Raw genomic sequence first — 17911 nt, 5'->3', positions numbered from 1 at the left:
CTAGCAAACAAGCAGAGGCCTCTGCCCTTGCTTGATCTTGTTCTTCTTCTTCTTAGATCTTTGTCTCCCTCCCTGACCACAGAGCTGCCCAGTGTTCATGGAGCCCTGAGTGGTGAGGAGTCTGTCAGCATTGTGCCCTGGTTGATTGTCCTTGTCTGGAGCATCCCTGCCCCAGTTTGCTGTATATCTGGGCTGATGAATCACAGTTCCATTGGCTGACAAATTGACTTTGGTAGTCTTGAGGTTCTGCCCAGCTTTCTGCTGGTTCTGTTCCTGAAGCACTTTCCCCTCCCCTGAGGAGGTTTCTTTGGTGGCTGTATTCTTCCTGTTTTCTCGGGGCATTTGTACAGCTTCTGTGCAAGAGCTTCTCTTGTGCTTTTTCTTCCGGGTTTTCTTCTGCTGGGATTCAGGGTGAAGAACCCCATGTACTCTGCCCACAGACACATCAGCATTGACCTTTTCAAGGTCAGTCTGCTGGACATAGAAGAGCATATAGGCAGGCTCACTCAGGACAGAAGACACCTCGCACCTGGTGACCTTAGAATCATCCATCTTATACCACTTCCCATGGCTGGCTTTGACATAACAGAAGTAATGTCCACAGGAACAAGTCTCCCCATCATGGACCAGGACTGCATAGAGAGCATAAGGCAAGGGTCCTGCAGTTGGCTGTGACAGGTATGGCTGCAGGTCAAGGTACTCTGGGTAGCTTACTACCCTGTTCAACTTGTCACCCCCGAAATCGTAGGAGCGGTTTAACACTAGCAGGAGAACCTTTGAGGCACTCTGAACCTTCGTGGTCTTAGAAGCTGGCACCTTCCCTCTACACCCACCACAGTAGTAGGCGTTGTCCCCCTGCAACTCTTCTACCTTCACTAAGTCCTCCAAGGCTTGCTTCACACTCTGAGCAGAGCAGATATCCAGGAAGAGGTTCAGGAAGGGATCGTAGGAATCTAAGGTGCCCTGGCAGTGGTGACACTTGATCTGAGATCTCATCTGGCCTCCAAATATGTCATAGATCAGGGAGCTGTCCTTAGAGGAGGTTTCTGATTGCTTGCACTCTCGAAGGCAGGATTCGTGCATGGTATTCAAGGTGAACATGAGAAACTCATGGGCATCTTCCTGCCTGTGCTTGTGGAAGGTAGAGGTCAATATCTCGGAGGGTTTCATGACACCTCCTGAGTGGGAGTGGAGGAGACTCTGGGTCACATGAGCTTCCATAGCACACATCTTACAGCCTTCTGGGTAACAACACCTCTGAGAATGCTCCCGGGACAGCATGGAGTCGGCGAGAGGTGGTGTGTGTGTCAAGCACTGCAGGACTGCATTCAGGTAGCAGCTGTTGCCTATGTTCTGGAGCCCGGACCCTGGTCTTTGGAGCCTCTGCAAACTCAGACTGGGCTTCCCCTTGGCAGACAGCTCCTCTAGCACCTGGGCTTCATCCTGATGGAGCTCTGGGGTAGCAGGTGGTGACATGGCTGAATCTTCTACAGGACAAGAACACAAAAAGACTTTAGGGCCAACAGCTTTGGTGGAGGACATGTCAGTGGTCAAATCTTTTAACTTCAGACTCCATTTTAGAAAACCTGACCTAAGTTTGAACTCAGGACAACTAACAAGACAGTACCTAGCACTAATATCCATGTAACCCCCTCAACAACAAAACAAAATAAAACAACTCAAAATAAAAAATCAAAAAACAAAAAACAAAAAAAGCACTACAAAACAATAAAAAACAAAACAAAAAACCAAAAAACTCAAAACCTATATCCAGTCTCCAGTTTACAAGCTCAGCAAGTCAGCGACTCCATGTCATTACCACAACAGATCTGTACCCCCAAGTTAAAAGCCCAGTCCCTCCCCAATGACCACTAATGCAGAGGGAATCAGACATTAAGTATGTGATAGGAATCTCAGCAAACACCAATATGTTAAAAGATCCTAAAAATTTTCCAAGCAGATGCTTGCATTCTCACCCCCAACCCTCTGCTTGCTGCTTACTGTAAACCCTTGCCCCGAGAGACATTCTGGCCTCATCATCACCAAAACCTTCCTACTCACGGTGGTTCCCTAGCTAACTCGAATAAAAGGCCACACTCTGAGTGCATCTGATCAGTTCCTTGATGGTTTGCAGAGATGCCTTCAAGTTTCTTGCACTAAAGACGCAAGCTGTGAATGCCTTATCTCACTGAATTCTTAGAAGTGCAGAGAAGCCCCCCCATGTCTCCAGAAGTTTGTCCCATCAAACTTCCCCCTAGATACATCCTTATGCATGTCTAGAGCTGCAGGAGATGACAAGGCTAGACTGGCTACAGGACAAGAAAATAAAGGTACTTTAGGGCCAACAGCTTTGGTGGTGGACACACAAGATGTAAGACCTTACAGTGAGAATTACCTTCTGTGAAGGAGGGAGCAGTCACCATTTTTCTATGATCCCGTTCGAATAACCTGCTGGAGTCTTCTAAGTCAGCAGAAGGAAGTCTTTCCCTCCAGAAAATCGCTGTAAGTGAGGACCAATCCCAAATGCTCAGCGTTTTATAGTTTAGTCCTGTGGCCACGCCCACAAACCGTCCCAGAACTGCCAATCCCAGACAAGCCCCTCCCAAGTTGGGTGTGGATTCTGCTGCAAAGAAGCTCTGAAATCTGATCTCTTTGGACTCCATTTTCCTGCATTCAGCTCCATTTTCTTATTTGTATTAAGCTTGGGTTTTACTTGGAATAAAGTTACAAAGCCATGTCAAATAAAGAAGGCCTGCCATACAAGAGTTTGCTTCACCTTGATAAACACACAGAATCAGGTGAAACAACCTAGGCCTAGTCTTGTTCATTTGGGGTTTTTTTGTTTGTTTGTGTATTGGTTTTGTTTTGTTTTCTTGGTTGATGTTGGATCTGCAATGAGATCATTTCTCTGGTAGCAGATACATTTTTCAGTCAAGGTCATATGGACAATGATGTCATCAATGCCACTACGGAAACTGCTGATCCTTAGTGGGGTTGGGACTGGAAGGAGGATGACCTTGAATCTACAGTCTGCTTCTTTAGTATATACCAGTACCCAAATGTACAAAGTATTTTGATGTAGGTGTTTTACCCACAGCTAACTCTCTAATTACTTATAATAACATTTTTGTAGTGCTATCTATCACCTCTAATGATACAACATTCCAGTGGAGGTGATTCAAAGTTCAAATTGATCTTCTGACAATTACTAACATTGTTCCTAATGCTAAATCATGGTTTTTCAACATTATCTCATGGTTTTCAGTTATATTGGCATTATATTTTTGTAATATTATCAGTCTAAGGTATTGATCATTGCTCACATAGCATTTCAGAAGATTTGGAAAAACTGGGTGTAGTGTGAAGCAAGTGTGAGATGAGTTCAAGAGTTCTGCTGTGTGTGGTTAGTTCTGCAGATTACCACCTTCTAGCAATACGCACACTGTGAGAATGACACCAAGCCTGTAGTCTTCCTGTTATGGCCTCTGATGATTGTTCTGGTTTAAACATAGCCACCGAAAGGCACTTACAGTGGGTGCCATTCTACCTACTTTCCCTCTTTTCCTTATTTAATCGGTTCCGTGTAGATGTTCTGAATACTGATATATGTATGTATGTATGTATATATATGTATGTATATATATATAATTTTTGTTCAGATTGAAACAAATTTTTAAATTTTCAATTTAAAAGCCTATCCAACTTCAGATTCTATTACTTTTTCAATGTTAATTTGTCCTGTTGTGCCAGGAAATGTTTGTGAACCCCAAAAGAACACCAAGAAACCTATTTTAATGCAATAGAATTAATGTCTCTTAATTCAAGTTCAAGTTTGGGCTCCCAGTCAACCCTGTCACTGCAGCAAGGTCGAACCCAGAGACTAGGTTTAGGCAAGCATTTATTGAGACAAGAAAGGGGTGTCTGGCTTGGTATACATTTGATTGGGGTTCGGGGAGAGTTTAGCCTTTAACCTACTTGGCTGGTGCTGGGAACCAAACCATAAACTTAACTGCTACTTTCTTCCTGATTGGTGATTCTTAGGAAGTGAAGTCCCATGAGCAGGCTTGAAGTCTTAGGGTGCGGATTTGTTGGGGAATAATCTGGAGACTGGTGCTAGACTCAGGGTTTTTTTGGGGGGTGGGTTACCTGGAGACTGATGTTAGACATAGGTCTTGTTGGTGGATAGCCTGGAAACTGGTGCTAAGTACTGTCCTGTTTGTTAACTTGAGTTCAACATCAGGTCAGGTTCTCTAAGATGGATTCTAAACTCAAAGTGTTTGGTCTCTAAGTTTCTAAGGATAAAAGTGTGGTATAGCAAACAGTGAGTTTTCCTATGGAAAATCAATACAGATTCAGTCAAAGTCTATAAAGAGTTGTCTTGGAATTTTGATGGGTATTGTACTGAATCTGTAAATTGGTTTTGGTAAGATGGTCAGTTTTACTCTGTTAATCCTACAGATCTATGAGTATAGGAAATCATTCCATCTTCTGATGGCTTCTTCAATTTCCTTCTTCAGTCACACTTGAAATACTTGTCATATTGGTCTTATTTTCTTGGTTAGAGTTACACCACGATATTTTAGATTATTCATGGCTATTATGAAAGGTGTTGTTTCTCTAGATCCTTTCTTGGCCAGGTTAGTGTTTGTATATAGGAGCGCTACTGATTTCTTTGAGCTAATTTTGCATCCAACTACTTTGATAAAGTTGTTTGTCAGCTGTAGGAGTCCCCTGGAAGAATTTTTGGGGTTGCTTATGCATGGTGTCATATCATTCACAAGTAGAGATACTTTGACTTCTTTTTTTTCTAATTTGTATCTCCTTGTTCTCCTTTACTTTCTTATTGTTGTAGCTAGAAATTCAAGTTTTATGTTAAAGACATAGGGAGAGAGTGCACAGCCTTATCCCTGATTTTAGTAGAATTGCTTTCAGTTTCTCTCCATTTAATTTGATGTTGCCTATTGCCTTCACGTATATTGCTTTGATTATACTTAGGAATGTGCCTTGTATCCCTGATCTCTCCAAGACTTTTAACATGAAGGCGGGTTGGATTTTTTCAAAGGTCTTTTCAGCATCTAATGTAATGAACTTGTGATTTTTTTCCTTTCAATTTTTATATGATTATGTAGATTGATTTTTGAATACTGAACCATCCTTACATCCCTGGATGAAGTCTCCTTGATTATGGTGAATGATCTTTTATGTTTCCTTGGATTTGGCTCGTGAATAGTTTGTTCATAAGATAAATTGGTCTGAAATTTTCTTTCTTTTTGAAACTTTGTGTTGTTTATATATCAGAGGGACTATGGCCTCATAAAATGAGTTTTGCGTAGCTATTTCTGTTTCTCCTTTCTAGACTAGTATGAGGAGTATTGGTATTAGGTCATCTTTGAATGTCTGAAAGACTAGTGCACTAAAATTCTCTGTCACTATACTTTTTCTTGGTTGGGAGATTTTAATGACTGCTTCTATTTCCTTAAGGGTTATAGGACTATTTAAGTAGTTTACCTGATATTGATTTAACTTTGGTAAATATTATCTGTTCAGACAAATCTTTCATTTCATTTATATTTTCCAAGTTTGTAGAGAACAGACTTTTGAAATCATATTTTTTTTTTAAAATTTTCCCAGTCTCCATTTTGAATCCCTTTTTACTTTTCTGATTTTGTTAATTTGAATACTGTGTTTCTGCCTTTTAGTTAGTTTGGCCAACAGGCTTTTCTATTTTGTTGAATTTCTCAAAGAGCAAGCTCTGGGTTTTGTTGAATCTTTGGATTGAACTCTTTGTTTCTTTTTTCTTTTTTTTTCAGAGCTGGGGACTGAACCCAGGGCCTTTTGGTTGCTGGGCAGGCGCTCTACCACTGAGCTAAATCCCCAACCCTGAACTCTTTGTTTCTAATTGATTGATTTTAGCTCCACGTTCAAATATTCAAATATTTCCCAAAGTCTACTCCCTTGGGTATGTTTGTTGCCTTTTCATCTAGAGCCTTCAGGTGTGTTGTTAAGTTGCTAGTATGAGATCTCTGTAATTTTTTTCCTTCTTTCTTTCTTTTTTTTTTTTTTTTTTGCAGAAATCTGCGAATTTCTTTTTATTTGCAAAAGGCAGAGAGTAGAGAGTTTTGTTTTTTCTTATAAAATATATTCAATAGATTCTTTTTGTATGGTTATTTTTATTAGATATTTCTATATATATATATTTTAAATGTTTCCTACTTTCCTGTTCATATGCCCCCTATCCCCTCACCATCCCATTCTTCTGAAAGGGTGTTTCCCTCCTCTTCCATTCCCCATTCCTGTTCCCCACTGTAGCATTCCCTTACACTGGGGGTCCTACCTTGACAGGATTAAGGGCTTCTCCTTCCATTGGTCCCCACCAAGGCCATCCTCTGCTACATATGCAGTTGAAGCCATGGGTCAGTTCATGTACAGCCTTTGGGTAGTGGTTTAGTCCCTAGGAACTCTGGTTGGTTGGCATTGTTTTTCTTATGGGGTTGCAAACCCCTTCAGCTCTTTCAATTCTTTCTCTAATTTCTACAATGTGGGTTCTGTTATAAGTTCAGTGGTTTAATGCTAGCATGCTCCGCTGTATTTGACATAATCTGGCTGTGTCTCTCAGGAAAAATCTCTATCTGGTTCCTGTCACCACGCACTTCTTAGCTTCATCAATCTTATTTAGTTTTGGTGGCTGCATATATATGCCACATATTGACCAGGCTCTGAATGTCAGTTCCTTCAGTCTTTGCTCCAAACTTTGCCTCCATATGCCCTCCTATGAATATTTTTGTTCCCCCTTTTAAGGAATGACATTTTGGTCATTCTGTTTCTTGAGCTTCATGTAGTCTGTGGATAGCATCTTGAGTAATTTGAACTTTTGGGCTAATATCCACTTATCAGTGAATACATACAATGTGTATTTTTCTGTGATTGGGTTACCTTGCTCAGGAAGATATTTTCTAGTTCAATCCATTTTCCAATGAAGTTCTTGAAGTAATTGTTTTTGATAGCTGAGTAGCACTCCATTGTGCAGATGTACCACATTTTCTGTATCGGGGTTGTTTCCAGCTTCTGGCTATTTTAAAAAAGGCTGTGATAAACAGAGTAGAGCATGTGTCTTTGCTGTAGGTTGGACCATCCTTTGGATATATGCCCAGGAGATGTATAACTGGGTTCTGAGGTAGTGGAATATCCAATTTTCTTAGTAATCTCCAGACTGATTTCCAGAGTGGTTGTACAAGTATGCAATCCCACCAAGAAAGGAGAAGTGTTCCTCTTTCTTCACATCCTTGCCAGCATCTGCTGTCACCTGATTTTTTGACTGTAGCCAATCTGACCAGTATGAGGTGGAATCTCAGGGTTGTTTTGATTTGTATTTCCCTGATAACTACGGATGTTGAGCATTTCTTGAGGTAGTTCTGAGCCATTTGATAATTCTTAGCTAAGAAATTTTTGTTTAGCTCTGTACCGGAATTTTAATAGGGTTATTTGACTCTCTGGAGTCTAAGTTCTTGAGTTCCCTGTATATTTTGGATATTAGCCCTCTTTCATATGTAGGATTGGTAATGATCTATTTTTTAAAATTTTTTATTAGATATATTTCCTTACTTACATTTCAAATGTTTGTCCCTTTCCCAGTTTCCTGTCCATAACCCCCTACCTCCTTCACTCCCCCTCCCCCATACAGGAATTCCATCCATACATCTCCCTTACTGTCCATCACTTATTCCCCTGCACTGGGGTTCCAATCTTGGAGGAACAAGGACTTCCTTTTCTACTGGTGCCCCAACAAGTCTATTCTTTGCTACATATGCAGTTGGAGCCCTGGGTCAGTCCATGAATAGTCTTTTGATAGTGGTTTAGTTCCTGGAAGCTCTGGTTGGTAACATTGTTGTTTTTATGGGGTTGTAAGCTCCTTCACCTCTTTCAAGACTTCCTCTAATTTCCCCCAAGGAGGTCCTGTTCTCAGTTTGTTGATTTGCTGCTAGCGTTGACCTCTAAATTGGCCATGATCTGGATGTGTCTCTCAGAAGTGATCTATATCCAGTCACTTTCAGCATGCATTTTTTAGCTTAATCAATCTAATCTAGTTTTGGTGGCTGTATATATATATATATATATTGGCCACATATGGGGCAGGCTCTTAATGGCTGTTCCTTCAGTTGCTGCTCTAAACTTTGCTTCCATATCCCCTCCTACGGATATTAACTCCTGTGCTCATGTGTTCAAGATTCTTCCCCACTTTTTCTTCTTTTAGTTTGAGTGTATCTGGTTTGACGGAAAGGTCCTTGATCAACATCGACTTAAGCTTTGTACAGTTTGATAAGAATGGATAGATTTACATTCTTCTATATGCTGACCTCCAGTTGAACCATCACCATTTGTTTAATATGTTATCTTTCTTCTATCAGATGGTTTTAGCTCCTTTGTCAAAGATTAAGTGACCCTAGGTGTGTGGGCTCATTTCTGGGTCTTCAGTTCTGTACCACCTATCTATCTGCTGTCTTTGTACCAATACCATACAGTTTTTATGACTACTGCTCTGTAATATTGCTTGTATTCAGGGATGGTGATTCCCCTAGAAGTTCTTTTATTGTTGAGTATAGGTTACATTATCCTGGGTTTTTTGTTGTTCTAAATGAATTTGCAAACTGCCTTTTCTATCTCTATAAAGAATTGAGTAGGAATTTTTATGGGAATTGTAAGATATTAAGGAATAGTGATTGTTCCTTCCTGTTACTTGTTTTATTTAGAGGTGGAATTATGTTTGTATGTCTCTCTTCTTTTGGTTTCTTTGCAAGGAGATTACTTTCTTACTTTTTCTACAGTGTAGTTTCCCTGCTTGTGTTGGAGTTTTCCTTATATTACCTTTTGTAGGACTGGATTTGTAGAAAGGTTGTGTAAATTTGGTTTTGTCATGGAATATATTGGTTTCTTCATCTATGTTAATTGAGAGTTTTGCTGAATATAGTAGCCTGGACTGGCATGTGTGTTTTCTTAGGGTCTGTATGACATCTGCCCAGGATGTTCTGAATTTCATAATCTCTGGTGAGAATTCTGGTGTAATTCTTACAGGTCTGCCTTCACATGCTACTTGACCATTTTCCCTTACTGCTTTTAATAATCTTTATTTGTTTTGAGCATTTGTTATTTTAACTCTTATAGGACGAAATGAATTTCTCTTCTGGTCCAATCTATTTGGTGTTCTGTAGTCTTCTTGTATGTTTATGGGCATCTCTTTCTTTAGGTTTTGGAAGTGTTCCTCTATAATTTTGTTGAAGATATTTACTGGCCCTTTAATTTGGGAGTCTTCACTCTCTTCTATACCCATTATCCTTAAGTTTGATCTTCTCATCGTGTCCTGAATTTCCTGTATGTTTTGGGCTAGGAGCTTTTTACGCTTTACATTATCTTTGAAGGTTGTGTCAATGTATTCTATGGTATCTTCTGCTCCTGAGATTTTCTCTTCTATCTCTTGTAATCTGTTAGTGATGCTTGCATCTATGACTCCTGATCTCTTCCCTAGGTTTTCTATGTCCATAGTTGTCTTTTTTCTGCTTTCTTTATTGTTTCTATTTCCATTTTTAAATCCTGGATGGACTTGTTCAATTCCTTAAACTGTTTGGTAGTGTTTTCCTGTAATTCTTTAAGGGATTTTTGTGTTTCCTCTTTAAGTGATTCTACTTATTTACTTGTGTTATCCTGTATTTCTTTAAGGGAGTTATTTATATCCTTCCTAAAGTACTGGTCCATCATCGTTGTCGTCATCATCATCATCATCAAATGTGATTTTTAAATCTAAGTCTTGCTTTTCCAGTGCATTTGGATAGCCAGTATTTGCTTTGGTAGGAGAACTGGGCTCCAATGATGCCAACCAGTTTTGATTTCTGTTGCTTAAGTTCCTGCACTGAGCCTCTTGCCATCAAGTTGTCTCTAGTGTTAACTTGTCTTGCTGTTTCTGACAGTGGCTGGACTCTCCTGTACGCCAGTATGTTAGCACTCCTGTTGATCTATTTTCCTTTTTTCTTTCAGCTGGTTCTGGGAACAGAGAGTTCTGCTCTCCAGGGTGTAGGCACTTTTGGAGACTGGTTTTCAGCTCTTGGTTCAGGCAGAAGCTGAAGAGCACAGTCCCTGACTGCTCCTAGGTCCCTGTGCCCAGGGGGCACAGATGGCACTAGGCGATTTCCTCTTGTGTCAGAATGTGGGCAGAGAGTATAGTCTCCTCTGATTTCTCAGGAGTGTCTACACTTTTGAAGGTCCAGCTCTCTCCCCCAAGGGATTTGGGTCCAGGGAGTTGTATGACCAGTTCAGTTCAGTTCTGAGCGTAGACCCTGAAATTTCTTCATAGAGGCACTTAGTAGTATGAACTTTCTTCTTAGCAATGTTTTCAGTTTTCCCCATCAGTTTGGGTATGTTGTTCAATATTTTTCATTTTCTTCTAAATAGTCTTTAATTTCTATTTTTATTTCCTCCATGATCATTGGATAGAAAGTTTTTCAGTTTACATGAGGATATGGGTTTTCTGTTTTTGTTGTTATTGAAATCCAACGGTAATCTAGCAAATTGCAGGAGGTTATTTCAATCTTCTTTTATCTGTTGAGGCTTGTTTTGGGACCAAGTATATGGTCAATTTTGGAGACGAATCCATGAGGTGCTGAGCAGAAGATCTATTCTTTTGTGTTTGGGTGATAGATTCTGTAGATATCTGTTGGGTCCATTTGATTTGTAATAACAGTTAATTTCATTATTTTTCAGCTTTGTTTTTTTCTGGATGTCCTGTCAGTAGGTGAATGTAGGGTATTGAAGTTCTCCACTATTATTGTCTGGAGTTCAATGTGTGATTTCAACTTTAGAAATATCTCTTTTACAAATGTGGGAGCCCTTACTTTTTGGGCATAGATGTTCAGAATTGAGATGTCATCTTGGTGGATTTTTTTCTTTCATGAGTATAAAATGTCATTCCCCATTTCTTTTTATTGCTGTTGGTTCAAAATCTACTTCCTTAGATATTAGAATGGCTATTCCAATTTCTTTCTTGGGTCCATTTGTTTGAAAATACTTTTTCCAGTCCTATATTCTGAGATAGTGACTATCTTTGTTACTGAGGTGTGTTTCTTATATGCAGCAGAATGATGGACCCTGTTTATCCATTCACTCTGTGACCTTTTTACTGGTGAATTTAGTCTTAACATGTTGAGAGATATTAATGACCAATGTTTGTTAGTCCCTGTGATTTTTATGTTGGTATTGGTAGTGTGTGTGTGTGTGTGTGTGTGTGTGTGTGTGTGTGTGTGTGTGTGTGTGAGATTCTCTTTTTTGGATTTGCTTTGAGATAATTAATTTATTGGGTTTTCTTCTGTGTAGTTCCCCTCTTTGTGTTGGACTTTTCCTTCTAGTAGCTTGTGTAGGGATGGATTAGTAGAAAGATATTGTTTCAATTTCATTTTGTCATAGAATGTTTTTGTTTCTCCATCTACAGTGATTAAAAGTTTTGCTGGATAGAGTAGTCTGGGTGATATCTGTGTTCTCTTAGAAATTGCAAGATATCTATCCAGGATCTTCTGGCTTTAGAGTCTCTGTTGAGAACTTAGTTGTAATTTTGATCGTTCTGCATTTATATGTTACTTGGCCTTTTACCTGTGCAACTTTTAGTACTTTTTTTTGTTTGTTACACTTAGTGTTTGAATATTTTGTGACAGGATATTTTTCTAGTCTGACCCAATCTATTTGGTATTCTGTAAGCTTATTCTGCACTTATAGTCATCTCTTTCTTTACATTTTGGAAGTTTTCCTTTATGGTTTTATTTTTTTTTCTTTATTAACTTGAGTACTTATTATTTACATTTCGATTGATATTCCCTTTCCTAGTTTCCGGGCCTATTCTTTCCAGGACTTTTATCATGAAGGTGTGTTGAATTTTGTCAAATGCTTTCTCAGCATCTACTGAAATGATCATGTGGTTTTGGTCTTTCAGTTTGTTTATAAAATGGATCACGTTGATGGTTTTCCGTATATTAAACCAACCCTGCATGCCTGGGATGAAGCCTACTTGGTCATGGTGGATGATTGTTTTGATGTGCTCTTGGATTCGGTCTGCCAGAACTTTATTGAGTATTTTTTTGTCGATATTCATAAGGGAAATTGGTCTGAAATTTTCTTTCTTTGTTGGGTCTTTGTGTGGTTTATGTATAAGAGTAATTGTGGCTTCATAGAAGGAATTCCGTAGTGCTCCATCTGTTTCAATTTTGTGCAATAGTTTGGATAGTATTGGTATGATCTTCTATGAAGGTCTGATAGAATTCTGAACTAAACCCGTCTGGACCTGGCTCTTTTTGGTTGGGATAACTTTAATGACTGCTTCTATTTCGTTAGGAGTTATGGGGTTGTTTAAATGGTTTATATGTTCCTGATTTAACTTCGGTACCTGGTATCTGTCTAGAAAATTGTCCATTTCCTGCTGATTTTCAAGTTTTGTTGAATATAGGCTTTGTAGTAAGATCTGATGATTTTTTGAATTTCCTCTGATTCTGTAGTTATGTCTCCCTTTTCATTTCTGATTTTGTTAATTTGGATACACTCTCTGTGCCCTCTGGTTAGTCTGGCTAAGGGTTTATCTATCTTGTTGATTTTCTCAAAGAACCAACTTTTGGTTCTATTGATTCTTTCTATGGTATTTTTTGTTTCTACTTGGTTGATTTCAGCTCTGAGTTTGATTATTTCCTGCCTTCTACTCCTCCTGGGTGTATTTGCTTCTTTTTGTTGTAGAGCTTTTAGGTGTGCTGTCAAGCTGGTGACATATGCTCTTTCCTGTTTCTTTCTGCAGGCACTCAGAGCTATGAGTTCTCCTCTTAGCAGAGCTTTCATTGTGTCCCATAAGTTTGGGTATGTTGTGCCTTCATTTTCATTAAATTCTAAGAAGTCTTTAATTTCTTTCTTTATTTCTTCCTTGACCAGGTTATCATTGAGTAGAGCATTGTTCAACTTCCATGTATATGTGGGGTTCTTTCCTTATTGTTATTGAAGACCAGTTTTAGCTGGTGGTGGTCTGATAGGACGCTTGGGATTATTTCTATCTTTCTGTATCTGTTGAGGCCTGTTTTAGGACCAATTATATGGTCAATTTTGGAGAAAGTACCATGAGGTGCTGAAAAGAATGTATATCCTTTTGCTTTAGGATAGAATGCTCTATAAATATCTGTTAAGTCCATTTGGCTCATGACTTCTCTTAGTCTGTCTACGTCTCTGTTTAATTTCTGTTTCCATGATCTGTCCACTGATGAGAGTGGGGTGTTGAAATCTCCTACTATTATTGTGTGAGGTGCAATGTGTGCTTTGAGCTTTACTAAGGTTTCTTTTATATATGTAGGAGCCCTTATACTTGGAGCATAGATATTTAGGATTGAGAGTTCATCTTGGTGGATTTTTTCTTTGATGAATATGAAATGTCCTTCCTTATCTTTTTTGATTACTTTTAGTTGAAAATTGATTTTATTCGATATGAGAATGGCTACTCCAGCTTGCTTCTTCAGACCATTTTCTTAGAAAGTTGTTTTCCAGCCTTTCACTCTGAGGTAGTGTCTGTCTTTGTCTCTGAGATGTGTTTCTTGTAGGCATCAGAATGCAGGGTCCTCATTGTGTATCCAGTTTGTTAATCTATGTCTTTTTATTGGGGACTTTAGACCATTGATGTTGAGAGATATTAAGGAATAGTGATTATTGCTTCCTGTTATATTCATATTTGGATGTGAGGTTATGTTTGTGTGCTTTTCTTGTCTTTGTCTTGTTGCCAAGACGATTAGTTTCTTGCTTTTTCTCAGGTGTAGCTTGCCTCCTCATGTTGGGCTTTACCATTTATTATCCTTTGTAGGGCCGGATTTGTTGAAAGATATTGCATAAATTTGGTTTTGTCATGGAATATCTTGATTTCTCCATCTATGTTAATTGAGATTTTTTCAGAATACAGTAACCTGGGCTGGCATTTGTGTTCTCTGAGGGTCTATATGACATCTGTCCTGGATCTTCTGGCTTTCATAATCTCTGGTGAGAAGTATGGTGTGATTCTGATAGGTGTGCCTTTATATATGTTACTTGACCTTTTTCCCTAACTGCTTTTAATATTCTTTCTTTATTTTGTGCATTTGGTGTTTTGACTATTATGTGACTGGATGAGTTTCTTTTCTGGTCCAACCTATTTGGAGTTCTGTAGGCTTCTTGTATGCTTATGAGCATCTCTTTGTTTAGGTTAGGGAAGTTTCCTTGTATGATTTTGTTGAAGATATTTACTGGTCCTTTGAGCTGGGTCTCTTCACTCTCTTCTATACCTATTATCCTTAGGTTTGATATTCTCATTGAGTCCTGGATTTCCTGTATGTTTTGGGTCAGTAGCTTTTTCCATTTTACATTATCTTTGACAGTTGTGTCGATGATTTCTATGGAATCTTCTGCCTCTGAGATTCTCTCTTTTATCTTTCATATTCTGTTGGTGATGCTTGTGTCTAGGGCTCCTTGTCTCTTCCTTTGGTTTTCTATATTCAGGGCTGTTTCCCTGTGTTCTTTCTTGATTGCTTCTATTTCCATTTTTAATTCCTTCAACTGTTTGATTGTGTTTTCCTGGAATTCTTTCAGGGATTTTTGTGATTCCTCTCTATAGACTTCTACTTGTTTATTTATGTTTTCCTACATTTCTGTAAGGGAGTTCTTCATGTCTTTCTTGAAGTCCTCCAGCATCATGATCAAATATGATTTTAAATCTATATCTTGCTTTTCTGGTGTGATTGAATATTCACTGTTTGCTTTGTTGGGAGAATTGGGCTCCAATGATGCCATGTAGTCTTTGTTCCTGTTGCTTGGGTTCCTGCATTTGCCTCTCACCATCAGATTATCTCTGGTGTTACTTTGTTCTGCTATTTCGGACAGTGGCTTGACTGTCCTACAGGCCTATGTGTCAGGAGTGCTGTAGACCTGTTTTGCTGTGCTCTTTCTGCCAGTTATGGGAACAGAGTGTTTTGCTTTCGGGCATGTAGTTTTTCCTGTCTACTGGTCTTCAGCTGTTCCTCTGGGCCTGTGTCCTGAGTCCACCAGGCAGGTCGCTTAGAGCAGAAAAGTTGGTCTTCCTTGTGTTCCTGCGGCTCAAGTTTGCTTGTGGGGTGTTGCTTTTGATCTCTCCGTAAGGGTGGCAACCAGGAGGGCCTGCACTGCCTTTTCCAGGAGCCCCTGTGCCACCTTTTCCAGGTGCCCCTGTGCACCGGGGTGCCAGATGGCATTTGGTGTTTTCCTCTGGAGTCAGAAATGTGAGCAGAGTGTAGTCTCTTCTGGCTTCCCAGTCGTGTCTGCCCCTCTGAATGTTTAGGTCTCCCTCCCATGGGATTTGGGTGCAGAGAACTGTTGATCCAGTCCCTTCAGGTCCTGGCAGTGTCTTGAGCGCAGGGGACCTGCAACTCCAGTGCCCCATCTTCCAGTTCCCAGAGGACATATACAGTTTCCTCTTGGGCCAGGGATGTGGGCAGGGGTGGTCAGTATTCATGGTCTCTTCAGCTCTGCAGTCTCAGGAGTTCCCACCTGTCTGGGCGGTGAGCTCTCTCTCACACGGGGTTTGGGAGCAGTGAGCTGTTGGCGTTGATCAGCGAGATTCTTTTTATGGTTTTATTGAAGATATTTTCTGAGACTTTGAACTGGGAATCTCTCCTTCTTCTATTCCAATTATTTGTAGGTTTGTTTTTTTCCTAGTGTCCCAAATTTTCTGGATGTTTTGTGATAGAAACCTTTTATGTGTAATAACCATTTTATCTTATTTTATTTATTATTGATTGATAATTTTCTTTATATCTCAGATGTTGTCCCCTTCCAAGTCCCCCCTCCCAGAGTTCTTTACCTCCTGCCCCCCTCCTCTCCATCTCTGAGAGGGTGCCTCATCCCGCATGCTCCTTTTTTTGGATTTGGCATTTTCTGTGACTGTTTTGTCAATTCTTTCTATTGGGTCTTCTATGCCTGAGATTCTCTCTTCTATTTCTTGTATTTTGTTGGTGATGCTTGTTTCTGCAATTCCTGTTCTGTTCCCTAGATTTTCTATCTGTGAAGTTGCATTCATTTGTGTTTTCTTCATGGATTTATGTCTTTTCAGGTCATGAAGAGTTTTATTTTCTTCACCTGCTTGACAGAATTTCCTTGTACTTCTAAGGGATTTATTTATTTCTTCTTTAAAGAACTCAACCTGTTTAATTGTATTTTTCTCCATTTCTTTAATGGATTCATTTATTTCCTCTTTAAAGGCCTCTATCATCTTCATTCATCTTCATAAAATGAGATATAGATAGGCTTGCATTTCAAGTGTGTTAGGCTATCCTGGGCTTGCTGTGTTGTAAGAGTTGGGTTCTGATGGTTCTGTATTCTGTTCTTGTACTTCCCTTTAGAAATCTGATTGTCTCTGCTTTTGGCTGGCATGGTAGTCCCTAGGAGTAGCAGGCCTCTGAGACTGGTTGTGCTGGGTGGCAGCAGGCCTCTGGCAAGGCAGGCAGAGATGTGAGCTGGGGAGTAGAGTGCAGATTGTCAATTGCAGGTAGAGGTGTGGACTGTAAAATGGAGCTCATAAAGGATGAAGCAGACCTTATAAGATGATTATAATTTTAATACCTGGTGGCACAATTCATCATATGACCATTGGAACCTGTTTCCAGGAGGCTTCCAGGAGGCTTCATTATACTTAAATGGATAGTTATTTTTCTATCACCATATTAAAATAACATTTCTAGAAGCAATGTATAGAAGGAAGCATTTGTTTTGAATAATGTTATCAGAGGAGTGGAAGGTCGGCAGAGAAACAAGCAGCAGATATGAAAGCAAGAACAGGAAGCTGAGGATTCCCATCCTTTATTCCAATCACAAAGCAGAAAGAGACAACTGAAGCAGACTTTATTCTTAAAGCATGCTCTCAATGATATACTCCATCCAAAGCCTCCTTAAACAGTGCTACCATGGGGACAAAGTGTTCAATACCTAAGACTAATGGTACTTTTCTTATCCAAACCATCACACCCAGTTTCCAATAACAAAGACATCTACTATTGCTACTTCTAGTGAATATCCCACAGAGAGATGCTAGACTTCAGAAGGTAAAAAGGGGGCACTAATATATGGAAAAAAACAAAACAAAACATTTTTTCTTTTCACAGACACCATTATGCTATACATCCAGAAAATCCCAAATAACCCACAAAAATTTATTATTGATAAGCAAATTAATCAAGGACACAAAGTACATCATATATCTCATTCAGTTGTATTTTGGATTTGTATAGTCTTAAAAATGTTTTATTATCAATACTGTTTGTGTTACAATGTTATCTAAAAATTGCAAAGAAAGTTCTAGTCTTTGCTGTACTTAGTAAAGATTACTCCTTCAGGATTTCTAGACTATAAGAAAAGCTAAAAATAGTTTATCATAAGACAATTCCCAGTAGTTCAATTCCCAGCAGATGCTAGTGTCCTTAGCTTCCAGATATAGCTAACTCTTAGGCCACATACACCCATACTTAGAAATCACTTTTCCTTGGAGGTTATAGTAAAAAAGAAAAAGAACCAATTGAGTTTTAATTTTCCTTACCACTCAGAGGGCTCTCTCTCTCTCTCTCTCTCTCTCTCTCTCTCTCTCTCTCTCTCTCACACACACACACACACACACACACACACTCACACTTACAAACACACATGCATGTAGAGGAAAAGAGGGAAGAGAGCAGGAGAAAGAATAAGAGACTAGTATGCTCCATCTGTTGTTTGCCTCCCATGACCTCAGCATTGGTCTTATTTTCCTGAATGAAAAAGATGTGAATGAAACTTAGCCTTTGGATATCAGGTTTCCTGAGGAACACAATTAATTTTTAGGGTAAGTATATCAGATTTCTATATTGGGATTGTATTC

General features: G+C 39.3%; 1 protein-coding gene across 1 annotated transcript; it reads right to left on the bottom strand.

The window, feature by feature from the left end:
- LOC116893185 (ubiquitin carboxyl-terminal hydrolase 17-like protein A) lies at window positions 1-2663 on the bottom strand. The gene is made up of 2 exons (XM_032895088.1): window positions 2396-2663; window positions 1-1484 (listed from the first exon to the last, which is right to left on the bottom strand). Exons 1-2 carry the CDS (start codon window positions 2661-2663, stop codon window positions 1-3), a joined length of 1752 nt encoding a protein of 583 aa, XP_032750979.1.
- Window positions 2664-17911: the final 15248 nt, after the last annotated feature.

This window comes from Rattus rattus, chromosome 2 (assembly GCF_011064425.1).
Source record: "Rattus rattus isolate New Zealand chromosome 2, Rrattus_CSIRO_v1, whole genome shotgun sequence".
In the NCBI taxonomy this organism is placed as follows: Eukaryota; Metazoa; Chordata; class Mammalia; order Rodentia; family Muridae; genus Rattus; species Rattus rattus.
The sequence above is the reverse complement of the archived record's forward strand: the minus strand, read 5'-3'. Positions and strand labels throughout refer to the sequence as shown.